The sequence below is a fragment of the Hetaerina americana genome, unplaced genomic scaffold (assembly GCF_022747635.1).
Source record: "Hetaerina americana unplaced genomic scaffold, ioHetAmer1.1.p SCAF_22, whole genome shotgun sequence".
In the NCBI taxonomy this organism is placed as follows: Eukaryota; Metazoa; Arthropoda; class Insecta; order Odonata; family Calopterygidae; genus Hetaerina; species Hetaerina americana.
In genome coordinates, this window is record NW_027286786.1 from 6,725,163 (window position 1) to 6,750,037 (window position 24,875).

At 40.1% G+C, this 24,875-nt stretch overlaps 1 protein-coding gene across 1 annotated transcript in view; it reads right to left on the reverse strand.

Moving 5' to 3' along the window:
• Window positions 1-3,115: 3,115 nt before the first annotated feature.
• Window positions 3,116-24,875, reverse strand: part of Pex23 (peroxin 23) — a 71,923-nt gene continuing 50,163 nt past the window's right edge. Inside the window, exons 15-24 of the mRNA XM_071586362.1 lie at window positions 23,227-23,414; window positions 20,525-20,744; window positions 18,854-19,045; window positions 18,233-18,383; window positions 16,733-16,992; window positions 13,567-13,776; window positions 11,275-11,388; window positions 9,645-9,783; window positions 4,788-5,137; window positions 3,116-3,875 (exon numbers count right to left, since the gene is read on the reverse strand). Coding sequence (XP_071442463.1) covers window positions 3,825-3,875; window positions 4,788-5,137; window positions 9,645-9,783; window positions 11,275-11,388; window positions 13,567-13,776; window positions 16,733-16,992; window positions 18,233-18,383; window positions 18,854-19,045; window positions 20,525-20,744; window positions 23,227-23,414 — 1,875 coding nt within the window. The 3' untranslated portion in view covers window positions 3,116-3,824. The remainder of the gene's footprint in view (window positions 3,876-4,787; window positions 5,138-9,644; window positions 9,784-11,274; window positions 11,389-13,566; window positions 13,777-16,732; window positions 16,993-18,232; window positions 18,384-18,853; window positions 19,046-20,524; window positions 20,745-23,226; window positions 23,415-24,875) is intronic.

Genomic DNA, 24,875 nt, shown 5'->3' on the forward strand with positions numbered 1-24,875 from the left:
CGGGCGACCCCTTGGAGCACGAAGCACCAGGAGGGGCCAGAACACAGATGCCGCACATCCAATGCTGTGCGGCGTCTACGGATGTTCTTCACGCCTGCGACCAAGCACACCCTGTCGCACAGCTCTGTGGGGCGTGTGGCAGGGGGAGTCAGGATATCAGCAGGGTGACGCGGAGATATGCGAGCGCAGAAAAGATGGCCCGAAAGCATTCCTTCGTCCCACCAAAAGTTACAACCTACGAAAGGAACTTTCATCACAATCCAATGATGGTCGCCTAATACATTCACTCCAAGTCTTCGGAGGGATTCGTCCGAGGATACCTTTGCACAGTTTCGAATTTCCGTTTCCGAGAAGAAGAGGCTTCGAATAATAATTTGCATTATAATCCTAGCGTAAAAACTTGTATTAGGCGCCCTTGTCAGACATTGGGCGAGAGCTTCATGACCTCCACCGTCGGTGTATTGTGACACGTATTTTTATGGCAATTCTATGGCGATACTGAATCTTACTCTAAACGCATGTCCTTTACACTCGAATATCAAATGTGGCGCAGTGGGCAGACCGTTTACCTCCTGACCTGAGGGTCCCGGGTTCCATCGTGATGGCATAACATTACCTGAAATCCACGCGCTATTATTTCCCGCTTACAAGAGCTTCATGGGAAACAATGAATGGAGGCACGGAAGACAAAGGGATTATCGTAACGGACCTGTTAACGTGACAATTAATATCACCGTAAAAGGTTTGGTTCGGAGTGAGATCCACTACCCTGGCCTATCAAAAGCAACCGTGTTTTCTCATCATTAATATGAAAATTTGACTCTTGTTAGAAAAAGATAAGGAAATGCTTCTTTCACTGGCAACGGACGCATCCGGGACCACTGGCCGGGAGGACTTCGCCCGCCGGCAGACTTGGCCGCTTCCGGCAGGCGAAGAGGCAACAATGGATATGCAACAAATGGAATATTTTTTCACACGCTGGGGTAATGGCGGGCCTTGGCGATGGCCCGGGATTCCCGAAAAAAGAATTCGTCCAGGAATACGACGAGAAAGGCGGTAGAGATGATTCCGGAACCACCCACCCCCCCTCTCCGTCGTCCTTCGCGTTTCCGCGAACACGGAATTGAGAATGAGAGTTTAACGGCCTTGTAGTCGCCGGAGAGTCAAAATGGCGGTCCCCTTGGCCTTGGCGCCAAAGGAGACAATCGAGTGCGCACACGCGAGTTGGCGCTTTCTCAGTCGTCCCGACCGCCAAACTCTCCCGCCGCTCCCTTCCCCTCTCCAACGGGATTGTTTGTCAGGCATGCAAATGCGATAGGCATCTTAACAAGTGCTCCCATCTGCCATCCACATAAAATGATGAATAGCTACATATTTATGTTCAAGTATAATCGTTAAATAAAAATGACCGCCATGGGGTCTTGCACACAGCCACGAGTGTGGGTGGAATTATTATAACAATGAGAGGTAATCTGCCAAGGGAAATGTTGTCTGGTGCTTGGATTTTGTGCAGGCAAAGTAATTTTAACAACTGCCATATTAAAAAAAAACAGCAAGAGAGAATTTGCCTACATAAGCATCCTCAAAACTAAATGCAGAAAAATCTACTTGAAGGTTTGCTTGATAGGTCTGAGTAGAGCTCACGCTATGTAGAGGGGAAATGTGGAGTTCACATAGCTGAGTAGGGGGCCAGCTCCCTTCCTTATGCCGCCTGTGGTTTCCCAGGAAGATGCGATATCTCAAAAACCATGTCTTGAGTGAAGCATGAGGCTGGCAAAGTTACCAGGAATCAACTCAGGTTCTACAGTCAGTAGACTGGTGTTATACTTACTGGAGTACCATGGCCCAAAACATAAGTATGCCAAAATAAGATACGGTATACTATACAGTATAATGGAAAAGATTCCAGAAAGAGACATGAATTTGAAATAAAAGAGATGGAAATAAAAACAACAGCTTTACGTAAAGAAGAAAATGATGGACAAATATTTATTTTAGAACTGTTGTTTCCCAGTTGGGCACAAGTTATCTGGTTTCATGCTACTAGATTCAAGCAGATAGTACACAATATGATCGAATTCACTATTATAAAATCTTAGACACTAATTCATTGTTTTCCTGGTTGAGTGTCTACCTTATAACATCTGAAGGAGGAACTTGTAAAGCAATAAAAATGACAATTCTAACCAAGGGGAGTTTAACACCTTTCCATATAAAAGTTGCCTGTAGATAAATCAACTTGGTTTCCACCATGAAAAGATATTACGATTTTATAAAATTTCAAAGTATTTTATCATAAACATGAGACATTTAAATAGTACATTTAGATACCAATCAATAAGTTGCAGTCTACCTTGGTGCATCTGTGGAAATAATTTATTTTTTAAGTTTAACTGGGATGATTAATCAAGTTCCACATGTTTTTATTTGTTAATTTATTAATTTTACACTTCAAGAGATGCTGTTGTACTTTTAAATAATTACTCTCCAATACATATTTATCAAACCTTAAGGTGGATAATATGTTCATTGAAAAAATAGATTAAATTTTTTCATGCCTAATTGCTTTCATAACGTACATTGGATGGATCTTTGTGATACCTCTGATTGAACTTAATATGAATAGCAACCAGATATTTCATATTTTTTTCCCAAGAAACAATTATGGAGAGGAAGATTAGAAATTACATTTGCCATGTGTAACAATTTTGTAAGAATGATAATTTGTGCATTTGCATTCAGATCACAAAACACTAAGGAGCACGCAGTTTCTTTGCCATAGAATCCATAAATAGAGACAGCTTTAAATATTTAAAAAATAATCTATACATAATTACAAATATGTTTTAAAGAAAAGCAAATAAGACGTTGTGTGGCCTTCTGGGAGCACTGACCTGCACACTTGTTTAACCTCAGTGACAAGCAATATGCACAACGAATGGCGGATGAGAGGTGAGTCCGTGAGCCACTAGTGAGTGGGTGGTGGTAAGGGTAAGGAGAGCGTGAAGGAAGATGTGGGAGATGGTAGTCACCTGACTCTGGCACAAACTTGAATATTAGGTAGGTTAAATGAACTCCATCAATAATCATTAAATACACATTTTAATGAATTAATAGAGTGGAGTTAAAACAATACATCAGACAAGTTAAGTTACATGGTACAAAATAACTGAGGTTAGTTTTAAATTTTCCAATGTACAATTAAATTTCATGAGTAATCAATTTTTACAGCTTATGCAGTGTGTACTGACACAAAGCCTTGAAGATACCCTGAATCAAGTCAAAATTAAAGTGCCAAATTATTAACAAACACACTTCATCAACACAACAAAAATTACTTAGAAAAAACTTTCAAACCATAACAAACATCTTTTGCATGAGCAAAATAAATTTCTTAACAAAAGATTAAATACAAAAATATTACCTGTTGAAAATGATACAAATTTTAGCAGCTGAATTATCATGCAAACACTATTAATGACATATTACATGCAACGCAAGACTCGATTCTTTACAAGGATACACCAAGGGACACAAAATGGTAATAGTTAAGATGATCTTTAACGAAAATGTACAAAGTAGCAAAATGAAAGGATACAGAAAAGCAGGAGTTGAACATACCTTTTCGTGAAACATTTCATTTATACTTGAGGGTTTTCAGGACACTAATTTTCCTTGATTCTATGATAAATGTCTCAAAGAGCACAGCCATATTGTTTAAATAATGTCAGTGTCCCATAACGATTTAATATTTCACTTAAAGGAATTCACGTTGAAAGACAAGGGGGTGCAGTTAGCCAGGGTGCTGAACTATCCAGGTCAGCTCAACTCCTCTTAAGTTGCCAGCCGTGGGTGCTCAAGTACTGCCACGACGCCTGAAAATCACAAAAGACAACGTGAGCTGCCACTGACATTGCGGGCGAGACCATCTTGTTCGTTTAGGTAGAGGCCAGGTGAAAAAGTCCACCGTTCAAATGAACTGAAACAACAGCCTGAAGGTTTCAAAACCAAAATTGTAACTTTCCAGGGATACTTTTATTTAAAGACTGATGCTGGCGGAGGGGTGTTGAGATTTTTTGGAGAAATTCATGCTTTTTTCCCCTCATAATTTTTTTTTTGAGAAACTCTAATTTCCATTTGAGTGACTTCCAGGAAGATGGCACAATATTGAGGTAAATGAATTCAAATATCTGCCAATAATGACACAGCATGCAAATGTCTTCTTAGAGTAGTACTCCGAGCAGTTCACATGATTGCCATTAGTGAGTGTCATCTCCCAGCTCTAGGAGCCTCTGAAGGATCATCTAGATCAAAATTTGCCATGATCTTTGATGAAGGAGACCCCATGGGGAGCTCCAGCACATGGGAGAAATTTGGACACTGAAGACTCCTTTAAATTCTCCCAGAGATGAGAGATGTCCACAAACAAGGGCCTGAGGCTCCTGAGCAAATTAAGTAATTACATCTATTGCTTTCCAATTACACTATCCAAAAAATAACGATAAATCTCAGGCATTCAAATTGCTTTGTGTGCTTATGTCCAGCAGCGACTCATCTGTGATCACATCAGGCCATAACGGCTTTCGATTCAGCACCTTGTTTCTCAAAACACAACAACGAGTGCATAGCTCTCGACTGGTGTGGAACTTGAGCCTATTTGGGTCTGCACGAGGGTATGACCTCCAATAGACCAACGGAACTGGAAATTAAAAAAAAAAAAACAAACAGATGGCAAGTGTGGTTAATCTAACACCACCCCCAGTGTGGCAGGCAAGAGCGGTCCTTACGTGGACGCCACGTGACCATGCAGGCTCGACGAAGCCATCGGCCGAGTAACTGCCAAGCTTCCGGAGCACGCAGCCGGATGAGCCGGCCAACGCCGCCCACACTTCACCCCCAGGGCCAACCGACACGTGATTGAACACTGACTGCTGCTTGCCGTGCTCCAACTCACTGGCCATCACCACTTGCCAGTGCGTACCCTCTGGAAACACGGGGGTTATCTCCCTCCTCACGTAGAGTGTGCCTTGCATGTCCAGCGCCCACACCGACAGTGACCCTGAGTCACAAGCCGCTGCCACAGATATCTGTCGCAGCTTCCGACCCTGTGGGGGTTCCACGTGGACCCAGACTTGCCCTGGGAAAGAAAACACACATCTATCATTTTTCATATTAACTGGTTTTAAAATTTGAATTGTAATATTCCTAAGTAAGTCGTTTTGAAACTCACAGGATTATAATATAATTTTTTGAATGAATTTTAATGAGAACACAATTTCTTTTTGAGAATCTTCATCACTTTTAAGTGACTTTAACATTCAGCAAATATTCACTACTTAAACATTATCCACTATTCCCGATGTTATTCAAAATGATAGCCCAATGGATTTTGAAATTATAATACTACGGTCATGTACACCATAAAGGTAATTATTATAACGATTCTGCAAGTTTAAAAGCATGTCCTGAATAATAATTATTAGTTGGTAGTCAACGAATTTATGTGGGTTAAGGATGAACGCAGATGGGACACTGCTACATTACTAAACCTCACCAAGCTAAATACACAACCTGACAGTCTGACACTAGTGTCAACCCTTCTTTATTTCTGCAAACCTTAGTCTACCTGCCTTCATTCCATCCAGCATGCCTGCTCTTTTCCCGCAAACCACAATTCCAGCCTAACTCACCTGTCACAGTTCCAACATTCCATCACCAAGCTAAATGGTATAAACCCTTTTCATTCAATTCGCATACACCATCCTTACACCCTTACACATCTTAAAGTCTCCAATCTATGATTATTATATGGTTTCAACAAGCAAGTTTCTGAACCATATTAAACAATGCTCTGCACTAAATCTTTCCTAGTTTTTATTTAAGAACCTCATTCAAAATCCCTCTCATTAATATCCTTTCAATAAACAGTACTTTTACACTGTTATTCTTATGCCTTTAACGCTTTGACCATTTTATTCCAAAACACTTCTGAGATACGTTTAACTTCCACCTCAAGTTTTTGCCCTCCTATTTTAATATGAGGCTTAGCCTTTCTCTTACTGGATAAGCACATTATCTTGCTTTATTTATATTGATTCTCATTCCATATCGATAGGAATTACTTTACAATTCACTCGGCAATGTTTGCAACCTGACAACAACTGACAAACTAGAGCTTGGTCATCAGCAAACGTAATGATTTTACGAATACCATGCTGACTTTCATTCCTATCTCCAGTTCTTCCCATGCCTCTTTAATCATTTTCTCCACATATACGTTAAATAGCAAAGGTGACAATGGACAACCCATGCCCTTAGCCCTTTCTATCTCACTGTCGAATGCCTGTCGAGTTGTATGCCTGGACCTAAGCTATCTTAATCTACACAATATCCTCTTTTCTATGTCTAAGCTTGTTGGTGTTCTTTACCATTGAGTTCTATATATTACTTCCATACCACTAGGATCTATTCTGTTTCAACTATTGCCTTACCAGACTTAACACAAATCTTCCCTTCTTACTCCCAGATGGTGTTTTTACCTTCTTGTATAGTACACTAATTTCATCCTTCTGCAGCAAACTTTCCAAATCCTCGCACCCTGCCTTCCACTATGTCTTTTTTGCTTTATTTGTAACCCACCTCAGTTTTAACTCTTCATACTTCCTTCTACCTTCCTCTGGGTTTACATTCTTCCATTTCCTTCTCTCGTACATCTTTCTAATCATCTCATCCGTGATCCATGGCTTCCTTCTCCTTTCTACAGTTTCTGATGTTTTGTCTGAGGCTTTTGATATCCCTTTTTTGATATTCTCCCATTTTTCCTCCATAGTACCCAGTTCTCTGTCCTCACTCATAATTTTCTGTATGCATGCTGATACTCCTTTCTTGTCAATCCTGTTATTCCTGTTTATGCTTCCAAATTTCCTAAACTGTCTTCTCTTTTTCATCTTCTTGGATATGATGCTACTCTTCATTATCACAAAAATTGATGTGTGAGTCTGCACTTGCTCCTTGGGAACTGTGGAGATTAATCACACTGCTCCTAAATCTGTGCCCAACCATAATGCAGAGGAACCTTGCTTAACAAGCACCTTACATAGCGAGTAATTTTCAGAACAAGCAACATTGTCGGTCCCGAAGATGACCCTCTTAACGAGTGACTTGCACTTGAGTGACCGGCTGTGGAGAGCGGACTTTCCAGAGTGATCGCACACCTGCTCCTTCAGTTTGTATTTGGTAATCTTTCTACCAGCCTTAGTATTGCAACTGATCACACAGTTTTCCAAACTTGTGTTCAGAAATATTATTAGTAATTTTTGTGTGCAAAGTTTAATAATATTTTGAGAGTAAATTTAAAAATGGCCCAAGTGAAAATCTATAAGCAAAAGGCCACAAGAGAATAAAAATAACAGCAGAAATGAAAAGTGAAGTCATTGAAAATTGGGAACATGGAATGGGTGCAGCCGATCGAGTATACGTGTGTGAAAGTTCGGTCGACATCAACAACTTCCATTTCCTTCAAAAACAAGGACAAGTTTAAGAAGATGGGATGCTTTAAAGAGGGCGACAAGATTATCCCCGCAAAATTTTTATTCTAAATGATGCTGACAGTTTGCTTCTCATGTGGATAAATGAACAGCAATTGCAATGCGACACCATTAACAAGGATATCATTTGTGCGAAGGCAAAAGTGACTTTTGCAGACGTCGTCAATAAGATGTCAGGATCATCAACGGCCAAACCAGTTTTAAACGGGAGCTGTGTGTGGCTGGAGAAGTCAATGAGAAGAACAGTCATCCACAGATGGAGCGCCAAGCTCTGAGTCAAAGGCAGCAGTGAACTTCATTGGTTACTTCAAAAAGCTCTCTGAGTCTGAGAGTTGCAAGACGCAAAAGGTTTTTAATTGCGACAAGATGAGTGTCTCCTGGAGTAAGATGCCAAAGGGAACATACACTTGTGCACATAACAGAAGAAGGCAATGCATTGCCCATCCACAAGCCAATTAAAGGTCGCCTCACAAGGCCATTTCGCGCAAACTTGGAAATTAAACCCTTCCTTGTTTATCACTCACAAAGTCCACCAGCCTTCAAGAAGTGCAAGTTCACAACAGCAGATTAAATGTGATGTGAAAGTAGTCATGGGAAACTGCACCATGCCAATGAGGCATTGCCCTGGCGATGCAGGCTCAAAATTTATTTAATTATCATTCTGAGGTGCATTTTTAGTATCAGCAAAAACTCTCCGGTAAGTTCTCTAGTAAAAAGGAATTTGGCACATTTCATAAATAATAAATAATTGATTTCCATTCTTTTTTGGTTTTATGAATTGAGTTTGCGTTCCCGGTTGTATATTCCATGAGTGAAGAAATGATGGATATAATCCATGATCCTAAACAAGGTGTATATAATTTTCTTTGAATAAATTTTACACATAATACAACATTAACTTGTGTGGGAAAAGTTGTTGCACTAAATGAGTGTTTTGCTTAAAGAAAAAAATCAAGGAATGAATTATGTCAGTTTTATGAGGAGGCACTGTATAGTCTAATTGACATTTTCCTGAATCGCCAGGCATTTTACACCTATACGTTTGCCTTTTGTGTTGTCCAACGGATCCACCATGCTTCTTTTGCTTTATTTGTTGCCCGCCTCAATTTATTGTTTAATTCTTTGTATTTCATTTTGCCTAATTCTGTATTTACATTCTTCCATTTTCTCCTCCAATCCATCTTTGTAATCATCTCATCCGTGATCCATGGTTTCCTAACGTTTTACTGAAAGGATATAAAAAATGTTCTTTTATACTTTTGATATTGCACTGTTTCATTCTTACGCATAATACTCGAAATTAAACAAAAAATGAAGAAAAGTATAACTAGTTTCCGTTTGGATGTTGCCGAGGCGTTATTGACAAAGGTCACTCTGCCAAATTACAATGTTCCTGGATGACCTTCACATGGTGACATACCAGTCCGATTACAAGCTAAAAATTGGGCTCATTTTCCTGAGCATATCCCATCAACAGCAAAGAAACAACATCCAACAAAACAATGTCATAAATGCTCCAAAAATAATGTCAGAAGTGAGACAACTTGGCAGTGTAAGCACTACCAGGTACCTTTACATTTGCCAGAGTGTTTTCAGAAGTATCATACTTTCTCTGATTATTAATTATATACATGTATATAATATTATGTACTTCAATCTATTGTATAATAATATTGTCTTACTTTAAACATAAATATTTCCCAATTTTTAACTTCATGTATACATTTTTTAGTGACATACATGTAATTTTCTTTTTGTTAATATTTAATATTATTATCATTATTATAGTAGCAGTTAATAAGAAAAATGTCTTGAAAAAAAATTATTTGACTAGATACTATACAATATGAAATAAAAATAACTTTTTATTTCACTATTCTACGTTGATTACCAACGACAAAATATCATTTCATTACCTACCTTACCATTTTAAAAGAACCATGGAGAAAATAAACAGAGGATAGGGGCTGGATATTCAGAAAATAAATCGAAGTGGAAGGGGTTAATCATCATATCCTTGATTGAAATAATGAATTATTCCCATTCCTACGTTAAAAAATACCAAGCCCAAAGAGGAGAGAGGGAGTGAGTTATCACCAGCAGGCATTGCTGAGTTGATGCCAAAGCGCCAGTAAGCTGCCCCATTGCGCCCCACCGCCCACACTTGGTTGTGCCCTCCACAGCTGATGCTGACAAACGGCTGCTCTCCTCCCACCACACAGTCCCATGACATCCCCTGCAAGGACACGCAAACCATGCAGCACAATGAGCAGCGCAGCCGCCCAAGCACCAACCTCAATTCAGAGAGGTGCACCAAAGGACAAAAATAAAGAGACTTATATCCCACACTGCCTCCAGCCTCAGTGAGGACTGGTTTGATTATACACTGAGCTTGTATACTTGCAATATCATTCCTGTTTTCACGATAAACAGGAAATGCCCTATTCCAAAATGAAAGCAAACTTTTTGAATGCATATTTCAGAGAATAATCGCTCCATTTAATCGATCAGAATTTTTCCTTCTAAACATCCCACTAAAATTTAGCTCTCAGCTTGGAATCAATATTCCAAAGAAATTATCCAACTACATAACTTATAGATGTACAAGAGCACGGAACTATCTGATCAAGTGAATAGCAGAAAGTATGGAAAAATCCATGCTGCTTCGGGGAAATACCGTCGCATAGATGTGTTGATGGAGAACTATTTTGCCCCAGTCTTGGCGGCGTCCTCAGGTCGAAGTGATCTGCATCGGGATTTAGCCGCTGTGAGCAGGAGATGCTGACTGGCCCAGAGCTCTCTGATTGACTCTTTCTTGGCGGGAAATAGGAATCACCCTTTTCCATGTGGAAGTTAGGGTGTAGTCATCCTCACAGTCGAAAGTGCGGGATTCCTTTTGGCCACCAAGAAAGAGCCAAACAGAGAGCTCTGGGCCGGTCGGCGTCCCCTATGCATAGCGGCCAAATCACGACTTATTTGTAGCAAAGAGTTAAGTGGTGTATTCGCTCTTGCTTAAAGGGGAATATGGAATTCTCAGGGCTAGTAAATACGAGAGAAATGACAATGGGAATAATAATGTTTCAATTAAAACATTGAATATTATAGAAAACTTTGGATTTTGTGAAATTAAAAACTTTTTAGAAAGCTGAGGTATTTCAAACTTTTAGTTTTTAAATAAATGCGTTGAAGTTTCAAAAAGCATTTAATTATCTTTCTGATCACAATTTTATTTAAAATTTTGAGGTGCCAAGAGAAGAGAGAGAGAGAATAGCGGGGATAATCTGCAAAATGGATAATCCTCCACACATGGATAATCGAGAGTTTAATGTGCATGGAAAAGACCAAGGAACAATAAATTGACATTATGCTGAGGAAAAAAATTGTTTTTCTCTAAAAATTAAGTAGTTCTCAGTGTTGCACAAATTTCTAACCATATGAGACACGGTGAAACTAATTACAAAACACAATGACCTCGTCACATGATGCAAAAAAGAACCATAATCACAGGTCGCTAATTATCAATAGCTGCTTGTGGAATTCCAAGCATACAATTGAATTTTGGATGATACTTCCCCCTCTTGTTTGCAATAATTCCTGGAGAAGTACTGCAATCAAAATGTGCAGCAACTGGATTCATGGAAACATGAAAAGCCCTTGAAATGGGTCAATTTACGTAGACTGCCAAATATGAGCACAAAAAAGAAAGAATAGAGAATGAGGGAATTACCACTGGGGATGATTTAGTCACTCCGTGTCGGAAGAGGACATCTCCTGAGTTGGCAGCGATTGCCCAAACGGAGACCACACCCTCCCCATCACCATCTCCCGAATCTTCATCCGCCTAAACGGGATTCAAAATTACACAATCATTATAATTAATTGTGCCTGGAGCCACGTCTTTGTTCTAGTTACAGAAATATTTTTTAATTCTTTTGCATTCCCAGGGGCTTCATTCCATGATTGAAGAAAAAATAAATATATTCCACAATCCTAAACAATTTATCTTTAATTTTCTTTAAATAAATTTTGCACAATATTTTTGGAATGGAGCAGGAACATTATTGTATTCTATATTAATTTATATGCAAAAAAAGTTGTTTCACTAAATGAGTGTTTTGCTTTACAAAAAAGATAACAGAACAAATTATGCTCTTTGTATGAGATTACACTCTATTTGGATAAGATACGAGGGTTGCCATTTATATTTTTAGCCTTGACAACACTAAGTGCTTTAGGCACCAACTGACACTGCCATCTGACAGTTTGACCCTTTTAGCGGTGACTTTCTTCAGAACATTATGCCGTTCGATCATAACTTGTGTTGTTTATTGTGAATCGAAAATTTTGTCCCAGCAAAAAAATGCAAGTTCACTTGTGAACCTTTTCGTGTGATGATTTTTTACGACTTTAGACGTGGATTATCAAAACAGGAGTGCATCGATCAACTTACTTCCACTTTTGGCAATTAAGCCCCATCCTTTGCCACTTTGATATACTGGTATAACAAATTCCATCATGGTCGCCGTTCGCTCAACGACAAAAGTCATGAAGGTGATCCAAAATCAGTTGTTGTGCCAGAAAACATTAATGCTGTGCAAGAACTAGTAAATGAAGATTGCCAGGTGACTTCTTGTGAGATTGAGGCATTAACATTTAGCTGTGGAAAAAATTTGTCCCCGTTGGATCGCTCATCATTTGACGAAAGCTCAAAAAGTTGCTTGGTGCAAAGAAATGCTCAACAAATACATTTGCGGTGCATCAAAATCTGTGTGTAATATCTACACAGGTGATGAAACCTATGCATATGAGCCCGAAACAAAACAGCAATTCCCTGTACGAGTATTCCAAGACGAGCAAATCAGACAAAAGTGATTCGTGCAAGAAGCACATTGAAGCAAATGATCACCCGTTACTTCAGAATAACTGGACATGTGGCAACTGTACCGTTAGAGCAACGTAGAACCGCAAATTCAGAATGGCATACGAGTGTTTGTTAGCCAGAAGTGCTCGGTGAAATACGGAAAAAGAATAGGCAACGGGGGATCATTCTTCATCATGCAAGATGCAAGCTCTCACAGATTGGCTGAGACAACTAATACCTCTTTGACTGGCCAAAACGTCCAATTGAAGGGTCATCCTTCGTACAGCCCTGATTAAGCACCAAATGATTTCTTCTTATTCCTGTTCATCAACAAGAAATTGTGTGGCCAACGTTTTTCAGCCCCTGAAGAAGCCATTGATGCATTCAAAAACCATGTTTTGGAGGTACGTACCTCAACCGGAGTGGAAAAAGGTTATGGAAATTGGTTCGAGCGCATGCAAAAGATTATCATGGAGAATACTTCGACAAACAATAAAGCTATTTTCAACAACAAATTACTGCCTTTTCATTGTTACGCTGAAAATAAATAGCAACCCTTGTACAAGTGCTTCTAAGTACATTTGTATACAACAGCTATTGCTTACTGCACCAGCAGCTGCGTGGCCATGTACTCTCAGTTTTATGCACCAACATATATTTGCATGGAGCTAGGAAGTGTACAGATGATCCATTGGTGTCCATCCAAAAACTACCTCGAACGGTAGAGTACTTAAATTAATGTTCGTTCGAAGGTTTCCGCGGCGATGAGTAGGTGATTTCCACATTTTTCGGGCTGCGTCCGCGTATGTCGTTTAAATGTACAACAGTTTCGCCAGCTATCCTGCTGGCGTCCTCAGGTCCTTGACCTGAGGACGCCAGCAGGATAGCTGGCGAAACTGTTGTACATTTAAACGACATACGCGGACGCAGCCCGAAAAATGTGGAAATCACCTACTTAAATTAATAATTAGTGCTTGACTCAACAAAAGACGTCACGCACACAATGCATTTTTTGTAGTTTCAACAATTTACCAACATCAGGAAATGAGAACTCATCACTTCACCATCTTCTGAACTTCATTACCAACTTGAAAAATAATGCGAATATGGCCTAAGATGCCATGGACGTGCTTTCCCAATGTTGGAGTTCCAACTCACATGCAGGGAGATGCTGGTGAGGGGTGTGTGGGGGAGGGGTCTCCAGGGGCCTTTGGTCGACAGCTTGGCCACTCTCATCCAGCGTCTCCGCCTAACATAATCTGTGAAGCCCTTGGAGGAGTGGAACGTGGCGGGGAAGTCAATGGCATACTGCCACCCCTCCGAGTCCACACCACCAGACACGGAAAAATCCACCGTCCACTCTGTTGCCTGAAATTTGAAAAATGAATGATTCACATTCAATTCAATGGATACTTGTATATCCTGGAAATGTAAACAACCATTAGTAAATGAAAGCATTTGTTGGAAGGCTACTGAGCAGGCAGCACAGGAGTCCTTCCGATATCGAAAATGCCAGGTTGAGCTAACAATATGATGAAGGAATTAGGGAAAGTTGGGATCTCATGGTCCAAGAGACTTTGAACAAGGGAAATCTCTTCTACAACATCACGGTAAAAAACATACATCATCTATCTACATAAATGAACTGAGCATCCATCTATATTCACTTCCACGGAGTAGTTTCATTGCTCTCCAAAAGAGGAGGAAGTTTACCTGCTCGTAGTAGGTCATCTGGTAACTCCACCTCCTTCATCAGAGAGAGAGAGAGAGGTGGGACCTTTCATCAGGGTGCAATGTCAACATGCAACACACTTTGGAGTCAACTTCAGACCTTGGAGTTGCTTTCAGGATTCCTAATGACAATCCGTGAACAATTAGTAAAGAAAATGTTTCATTTTAAAAGCACAACACAGCCATACGTTAATTGGGAATATCACAATATCGCAGAGGCAACTAAAATAGAAGTGATAATTTAAGTGCAAATGAATCATTCCATAAAATCTTTGGGCATCATGTAAGAATGTTAGCGCATGTTGAATGGGAGAAAAAGAAGAATCTAAGTGATGCCAAAGAAGGAGACAAAAGAAGTGTAGACTGCTATTGCAAAGAAGGCCCGTGACATGACTACGAATGGAGGAAAAGAGGAATTGGCAGAGCATGATGGAATGAAAAGGCAGTGGGTGAGAGACATAGATCAAAGGTTTAAGTACATGAAAGAATGAGGTGAGAGTTTGAGGAGAAAATGGAGGAAATGGGTTTTTACAGTAAATGGTATTATGGTAATTTTTAGGGTAATGCAGAGATGTGTCATACAAGGCTTGTACTAATAGTATCATAAACAATTTTTTCCTGATAGACTGTACGTAGCAGCATGCTCATACTGCGCAGGCTTGGTGGTGGAGGGTCTGGCTTCCAACGTGCACCAAGTGCCAATCACCTGCGATTGAACAGCAGTGTGCCATCAAATTTTGTGTTGGACTAGGGAAATGAGGAATGGAGACATTCGGCATGATTAGCCAAGTGCTCAAGGATGAAAGCATGTCTCACAAACTGCAGTATTTCACTGGCACCAGCTCTTCGAAGATGGCCAAGAGAGTGCGGCGGGTAAGCCCCATGCTGGATGGCCGTTGATGGCAAGAACCGATGACAATGTACAACCTGTGCATGATGTACTGAATTTAAACCATTGGTTAAGTATATGCATGATTGCTAATTGTTCTGGCATTGATAAGGCGACTGTGCACACCATTATCACTGAAAATTTGGTAATGCGAAAGATCTGTGCTGAACTCATCCCGGAGGCCTTGAGCGCTTGAGGCTCAAAGGTGAAGGTTGGGTTGGGAGAGGCACAGGGCATGCTGGGAAAGGATCTAGTGGTGACGGTTCAGCCTTGGAATTTCAAAAGATTGCACAGCTCATATATATACGCAGATTCGTGAATTCTCAACTCTGCATTGGTGTCTGAATCGGGTGGGGATTCTAGAATGGTTAGGGAGAAACACTCGTTGAAGGAAAGGTTGTGGGAATTTGCATGTGAAGGGATAGCATGAGAGGATCTTATCAGATCTGCTCCTCCTTCCCACATCCCCTCCCCATGTCCGACAGCGAAATTTCCATTCTTAGTAAAGGCTTGTCCTCTCCTACACCATAGCTTAACCACATCATTATACTAACTGATACCCTCAAGTTCCTCCAAAATCTTTGATGGCACACCTCCTGGAAATTGCAGAGGAATTCTTTCTGTCACGTGAGTGCCTATCTTGCACTTGGCAAATCCTACCCCACTTCAACCCATTAACCTAAACCCCTTCCATGTAACTATTTAGTTGAAATTTTTATGCGTCAGCTTTTCCACGAAGTATCCTATAAATCCTTCATAGAATCTCTCAAACCTACCAATAACCTCTCCACCCACCCTGTCATACCTTAAAATACCTATCATCCAACCCCAACATTGTAGTCACCATTGCTGATAATGGTTCCTCGGTAATAATCTTAAACATCAAAGATTATATTTCCAAAGCCCTTGGTCATCTCATTGATACATCCACCAACACCACCCTCACCAACGACCCAACACCCACTTCCCAACCAAGACAGCCAGCCATCTTGCTTTTCATGAATTGTTGTAATTTGCAAAATATTTCAAAACTTGAGAGAATAAACAGGAGGATAAGATTACATTAACAGAATGCAAAAATTGTACAACCAGGAATAAAACATCATGATTTGAGGGCAAATACAAATTACGGAGGGAGGGGGTTCATATGCAATTAGTACTTAACATAAATGCATGATTTATAATACTAAATATTCATATACTAATGCAGCCAGAATTGTAAATACTTTTTGAAGTTTCATGATTTAGAGTGCCCTAAGTTACATTTGCCACGCTTTTCATAGGGCTGGTGAATTGATTGGCACTACAGCAAATACCCTGGCAACAATGGTCAACTTGAGCAGAATTATCTTTCCGTTAAATATATTCTTAACTCGGTGCAAAGGCAAAAGGCTTGCTACTATTGACAACCGTATTCCACCGCACCACAGACCCAAGTCGATTTTACAGTGAAGTGTACTGCGATACTAATCTTGTAAATGTTGCTTGTGATGAGCAGAGGTCACATCACAAGGCTGGAGCCTTTCACTCAATATATGGCAATCATGTCACCATGAACAATTAGGCACGGCCGTAATGCAATTGCGAGTGCCACCTCAATAACACTCTTTTCATATCCTCACCCCTGACCTAAATCCAAACTATGATGCTCTAAGGGGAAACTTTGATCTCATGCATAGGATGGTAGATCCGTCTGCCACGCACCCACTGCCAGTGGCGAGACGGGAGTCGGGTCGAGTCTCTCGAGCGGCGATGGTGACCCGAGCGGTCGCTCCAGGACGGCCGATCGGTTGGCAGGCCAACGGATGAGTATCCAGTCAATGGGTTCCACCGCTGATTCTCATAGACATGCACCACTTGAGTGTCGCTCATTGCCTGAAACTTTGCACCTGGCATGGAGCCACTGCCTGCGCCACCAGCACCACCCGAGCCAAGGTGCTGGGATCCACTCTCTTCTCCCATTCCTGTGAACACAACGGAAATCAACCTTCAAAGGACGTCGACCGGGTGGGGACCGATGACTTTGTGAATGACGGGGCCAGATGTACAGACTTCATTGCCAATGTCTTTTGATTTGTATGCACTGAGAAGCATGGAAAGTCTGCACAATTGGTTGGAGACTACTCTTAGCTTTATTATTATTTGATATTTATATTATGCAAGATCGTTGAACTGTAGGTTGTTCAAGGGTATTCTAGATTCCAGTGTAAAGGGATTTGCACCTGGACCAAAATACGTTTAATGCGATACTATTCTGGGATAGATTCATGGAAGTGTTTTAATGATAAGTATAAAAGGACACCTGACTTTGTGGAAGCTTCAGGGGGGTCACTTCCGAACATCCTTCAGTCCATAACAGAGGAGTCCTGATTCTCATGCTCTTGACATCAGTACATGTCAGAATTTTACACAACATGCAATTCAAAAAGTTATATTTATAAAAAATTGAGTGGCTTCAGATTCATTATATAGATCCATTATATTCGTTATATTTAACTCGGAAAAATTTTCTTGATGCAAAATACTTCGAGTACCAAAACTTTCAGATGTGTAGACATTCAGGTATCAAGACATCCAGCAGGTATCCAGCATCCCATCCCTTTTTTCCCCCCTATAGAAGAAATATTTTCCATATTCAACTACTCCAGTTAAGGCAAGTTGCATTGAAGATATACTTAAATTTTAGCACACAACTTATTTTGTTATGAAATAAATCACACCACCAAAAGTTTATCTCCAAGTCTGAAAATTCAATAGCCCATCTTGGATTAAAGCCATAAAATATGGATAGCTGAACATATTTCAATAAGACAAAACATTATTCTTCCTGCAATTTCACACAAACATAAAACAGAGAAAACTTTTTTCATGCAGTAAAATTGCACAAATTGCTTGTCAATGTTAATGTAAAACTTAATATCCTAATGCTGGAAAAACCAAAGAATATATGAAGGAAGTACCATTTACTGCGAACAGTAGGCAGTCTTCTGTCTTGAGTGGACTATTTAAGGTTTATGGGGCAATGGCGGTGCCTTTTATCAGAAGGAAAAATTGATCAATTAGGGTTAAGGAGGTTTTGTGAATACTAATTGCAATATTCTATGCCTCCTACATAGTCATGTGAGTATTAATGATTGTGTTATTGAGTCGGTCAAGAATTAAAACTACTCATGAGGACTTGCAAAACCTCTGCAGATGACTCACCTTCGAGGAAAGCTCCACCCCAGCCACCAGTGTGAATCCACGGAGTGCCATCGTATGCTATGGCCCACACCACGCCCACTGGACACGCCTCCACCTGGCGGAAATGCCCCCCCAGCTGCCTCCAGAAAACTGCTTCCATGCCAACTATCACCTGCAAATTCATTCGTTTTATACTGCCCATGCAGGTCCACAGGGATTTTGTAAAACACATATGAATACCTTTTGTGAAATTCCAGAACAAAAACATTCTGAATAACAAAAGTGCTACAATCAGTATTCATTTCAGTGCAAAACCAGGAGATTCATAGGATTTATCGATAATTGTAATGGAAGTTTATTGCAATCAAATTTCAAGTTATAAAGAGCGAGAAATGAACGCATTACAGATTATTCAAAGTATTTTACCAGATGGCCAACCTTTCATGTTTGAGCACACACAACCATTTTCTCCCAAAATATTGGATCAGCCAAAATAACGAATAACAGCTGATATCACTAATAGAGCTGATACATAATAAGACAGCCCTTAATATAAATCGCATTTCTAAAAAAAAAATAAATATAGAGTTTCAGTCACCATCTACCCCCGGGGCAACAACACAATGGCTCGTCATGACTTACATAAGGCGATGCATAGCTGATGGTGGCGACTGTGACATCGCCGTTAACTTCCAGGTACGAGACAGGCTTGGGGGACATGCGATGGTGGAAGGACAATGCAGACGAGTTGGAGGGTGCCAGTGAGGACGAGGAGGAGCTTGCACTGCCCACACTCAAGTTATCCGCCATCATGGGTTGCCCTTCTACGTGGATCTGAAAGGAGAAGGTGAGGCACACTTCACGTCCATGCACCGCTCTACTTAAAGCATGGTGCAACCGGGCCCCGTGATTGAGACCAATGCCATCGATAATTCAAATTTCACAACAATTCTAAAACAATTACAGTTACTGAGTTATTTAGCAGTGTCATTAGATTCATGCTTTCTGTTTTTATTGAATGTAAGTGAACTAGTAGCTTCCCTGAGATGTAACTACTGTCACCATCAACTTGGTACACACCTGAACTCTGATCCTTTTCTTTTTAAATTTGGTACACAATTATAGAAATAATGGCACATTACCATAAAGCATATTTATTTATCTAAATAGTTGCATACATACTTTCTCTAATGCCATTGCTGATGCCACCAATGATGTCACAAAAATCACTTAAAAGAGAGTGTGTGATGTGAGTAGGGACATCAAGAGAAGAGTCTAGCATTCGCTGTCCCCTTGATGTCCTCAAGGGACAGAAACACACAAAAAACACAAATGCAAGGTGAATCAAGGGGAAGTTAAAAGGGTGTGGGTTCCAAGCGGGAAAAAGCTTCATTTTTCAAGTTTTCATTTTATGCCAGGACTTGAATGCATTTGCAGCTTTATTCAAGATTTCAAGTTTAAATACAAACTGGCATGATAATCAAGTCTTTGTTGATTTTATTAGAGGTTTACTCGAACTTGAAATTTTAAATGTACCACTTATATGGGTTGCTCTTTGTAAAAAAAATGGACACAAACACAGACAAACAATAAAGAACAAACTATGATTGTGTAACACGCTTAAACCATGCCCTGTTATTCCTGCAGGGTAGTGAACACCTGGGTCAGTAAATTAGTTTCTTCACAAGTCGAGCAATGTCTACATTTAGGTAAATTCCAGAAAGGAAATGGACACTGTTCACAAGAGAAGCCTTGACTCGAGCAACACGAAAGACTTTGTACGGCTGGAAGCATTAAATTAAGAGGAGTCACATTGCTTAAGCCTGAGATATGCTATGATATGAAGCTTGGCATTGCAACTGTCAAGGAAATACCAAAAAAATGTCCATTACTAATGACTATTATTTCAAATACAATGTCATTTTTCTTTGCAAAATTTATGAACCTCAAAACTACATTTATTGCTGACTTATTTTATTATATCCATCCATATTGTAGATGGTTAGACTGATAAATTTTCCATTGATAAATTCTTTGTAACAAAGGCATTATTTAATAGCCAAAATATCCACACATCATCAGTTTTTTAAATACAACTAAAATATTCAATAAAAAATCCTTTTTTACAATTTACCTTGAACCTATTTGATGCGTTCTAATTTAAATGACATTTCCTTAAAAAAATGTGCTCTGACTGGGAAATGCCATTTTAATTTACTCCAACAAGATTCCAGCAATGTACTTAGTCACACATATTTCCCATGCTTGTACTGAATAATCGGAGGCAATATTTAAATATCACAAAAACATTACCTGATAGCTCTCATCCAAACTAGCAATTGTTATGGTGAAATCCTGGCCCTGGGCAAGTGATGGGCAGTCCCCTTGCTTCTCCTCTTCCTGCCAGGAACCTTCCACCATTGTGTTGCGGACCAAGGACAGGGACCCATCCTTGCCAAAGCGAGGGTTTAGGTGCAAGGCTATTGTCTTCTGTTTTGTCTTTCTTGAGCCAACAACAAGATTCACAGAAAATCTACAGGAATGGACAACAGGAAATATGTTCAAGCCAAAATTCTCACATGAATAATTTTCTTAAAACACCAGTAGACAATGCACATAAATGGTATCCTAATTGTACTAGCTGCTACTAATATTACTGAATTTTGGCATCACAATTGAAAAGAGAAGTCAGTGGATTAGGTTAGGAACACCCCCCACTCTTTTCTCTCGTCATAACAGTTCATGGCAAACCATCAATATGATCAATTAGAGTCCTGTAATTAGAGTAGATTTGTTGATATCATTAATGCTACGCAATGAAGGATCAAAATATGAAATACAACAAAGACAGTTCAGCATGAAGTAGAGGTTAATCATAACAAACAATTGATTTAAATATCACAATTGGAGTAAAAATAGATGGAAAATACTAGGGGGATCCAGAAAGATACCAGTTAGTCTATGTTATGGTTAGTCGCAGGTTTAAGAACAGTGTGATGGATTCAAAAATTCTCGAGTTAACTGGAATGACAGGAAAGGAATACTTGCACGATGCAGAGAAAATTATGAATGAGGAAAGGGAGATGGAAAAAGTAGATGAAAGATGGGAAGATATCAGAAAGAGATACCGAAAGACACAAGCAAAGCCATAGGAAAAGCAAATAGGTAAGAGAGAAAGGAAACCTGCATTACAGACCTGATGATAAATGAGAGGAGGAAATGGGCAAATGTAAACATAGAGTAAGGTAGAAGAATAATTTGTAAACTGAGGCAAGAAACTAACAGAGTGAAAGAAGCATGGTGGAAGACACAGTGTGGACATGACAATGCAAACACAGAGTTAAGTAGAATGGAATTCCAAGAAATAATTAATAAACTGAGGTGGGAACCTAATATGGGGAAAGAAGCATGGCGGAGGAGGCAGTTACGATATGAAAAGTTTAAAAAGGAAGGACAAAATTAGTGTGCTGTACAGAGAGGTAAGAGGAACATTATGGAATGAACCAGAAAAGTTTCAAGAGAATGCAAGGAACATATAAAAGAACTATACGGTGAAAATATTAGGCCAGCAAGCTTAACACAGAAAGAGAATATTTACGATACAGATGGGGATAGCTTATGACCAGACATACTTGATGGCAAGATAAAAAGGAATTGAGATGAAATAAGACCATGGTGTATATAACATTCCGCAGGAAATACTCATAGATTTTTGAAAACATGGAGTATTAATGGACTAATTCATGGCATACAGTGTGTGGAATTAAAATATGGAATATTTAAACAATTTTTCCAAACAATCTTCTATTACAAAAATGAAAATGTTCACAAAATTTTAAGCACTAAATTGTTTGTATGACCATAAACAACAAATTTATTCCATATATCCCCCACTTGCTTGAATGAAGGTCTCCATTCTGGATCTGAAGTGTTTGCAGGCTTGTTTTAATGTGTCCATATCAGCGATTGTCGTCTCAATAATGGCTCTCAATGATGCATCGTTTGGATGTTTCGACTTGCTGTTGTTGACCCTTTAGACCACTTCCCGCACAGAGAAGTTGAAGGGATTTAAATCTGGGTTGTTGGGAGGCCAGATTTCTTTGTGCCAAAGCAAATCGCCACAGTCAGACAACTAATCTTGCACCGAATTATCCATGTGGACTGGTACACCCTCCTACTGGAAAATGCATGGCCTTTCAGATGACATCCAAGGCTCCACTACATTTGTCAGAGCACGCCACTTAACTTCTTCCATGATATTTTCCCCTTTTTTAGAGAAATGCAGTGGCATGGCATCACCAACACTGCATCAAGCATCACATGCAAGATGTAACTAAATGCACTAAGGCTACATACATTTATGGTGCATGTTTTGTATACATTTACAATTTATATGGGATTTTTTTAGGATGTACTGTATTTTCCCATCGATACCTCGCACCCAGAATTTTGTAGTTATCCTGAATTTGTAAAGATACTGCGAGCCCAGGGCTTCATAGTTATCTTGAAGGTATATAGATGCCACACATCTGTATATACATGTATAAAATGGAATGCAATTAGAAAGACATGCTTCCAGACTAATTTATTTTAGTGGGAATCTTCTTTAAATTATTGTGCACATATATATGTAAATGTCTGAATTTTTTCAATTTATATTGCATAATATGCATCGTTATTTTTTCCATCCTCTGAACGTTTTTATATAGATAACGCACTCGTTATCGATGGGAAAATACCATACTTTCAATGAAATATTAAAACTCTGTTCCTTATTACACACTCAAAACAGTGATACATTTGAAATTTGTGATAAAGACAACCATTTTCAATGCCTAATGCTGGAATAAATACATAATAGTAAGTATTTTTCCCATGAATCAGCTTGAGTTTATAGGTTGAAGTTACACTCATGTACCCTTGGCCCATAAGATGCAGGCTGATTTCTGGGCACATTGTGGAGTGGAAAAAGGGTTTTTCTTATGGGCTGGGAAATATGTAATATGTTAACCTACCTTTTGGCCTTGGGCAAAACAGTCCCCCTGATGACCACAGTGGACCCAGTTAGCATTCCGTTGTGGAGGATTTGCACGTAAGGGCCCTCCTTTCCCCTGAAGGGCCATTCCACGGCATAATGACCAGTCTTCTCTTCTCCCACAAAGTTATTTCCAACTATCCGCCCATTGCACTCCCACTGCTCCAACTGAAATGAGAATGTCAGTGGAAGTTCTGGGATTAGCGGAGAGGATCCATTTCTCCCAAGCCCCTGACTATCTCAGAATACCTCAATTGCAACAAAAACTGGGTAAGCAGCATTGCTTTTTAAGTTGGTCAAGTGTAAGTTGAGCAGGATGACCAACTCCACTCATCCAGCTCCTTAGATGCCAGCCAACCCACCACTGCCTCTGTGCCACAAATACCTCTTCTCTTGGCACACCCACACCTACCGCCAACTAATTATTATCTTGTCGATTGGTGTAAATGACAAAAAGGTTTTTCCTGGCTCTATCTGCATTCATATTCTTGGTTTCTCCCAACTTACTCTATTTTTTGCTCACTCCGAAGCTTCTCAATCACAGAATGAGTGGAACAAAAAGAGGAAACTCACACGCCCATGTCAACATTCCCAGGGTTTCTCCGAGTCATTCTACTTCTGATGATTGTCCTGGATGGGTAGAGATCCTGATTTATTCAGACTGGTGGTATTAGGGGAGGTGACCGACAGCTGAGGTCATTTGCGCCATGGGGGATGGACTGGAAAGGATGAAGGGTGGAGAGAAACCAGGCATTGGCATTAGCTCACTCTTTATGAAAGGCACCAAGGGGTCTGCAGCTTAACGTCCCATCCGACGGATGGCATACTCACTCAAAGTGCCCTCCACAAAGCTCCTCAAGTAGGGATCGAGATAACACTGAAAAATATTCATCACCACCGGGATTTGCACCCAGGCCCCCTGGGGCCAAGGCAGCCAAGGATTAACATTGGCTAATAGCAGTACTACACAAATATAACACCAATGGTCCCGACTTTGTGAGGGAAAAGGAGGTCAATGGTAATGCTTTCCTTCCTCCCCACATAGGTCAGTGTGGCCAATCGTTCAGGAATGTCCATCCACGTCTCCCTCCTCTCCTTGCTCATAATTTGCAGCATGAAGTCCCTTGCTGAGGAGATGGGCTGCAAACTGTGATACTCCCACTCCTTCGTTGAAGTCCTAGTGATGCTCCACTGTTTGTACCCGAAGACTTCTTTTCATCTGTCCAACATATGATGCCTCACAATCCTTACATTGTGCAGAACCTGAGGCGTCATACATTGTACATTGAAAGATTATTATGGTAATCTACCAGCTATGGTAGGTTTTGGATGGACAAAAACTACCGCATAATTGCCTCTCCTAACAAAACAATACCCCACATTCTGCCACACGACAAGCCCCTCTTCATCTCCGTATACTTCCTTCCTCCATTCCATCTAACATCCCTATCCTATTACTGCCCCTTCCTCGTTTGCCGAACAGTCTTCTTCATCATCCTACTGCCGATCAATACGCTTTTCACCTCTTTTTCCTGCCTCCTTTCCTCCTTCCTCCCAACAATCCCCTCTCGTCCCCCCACCATACCTAGCACTTCCTCTTTTCTTTTCTTCTCTGTCCATTTCACCTTC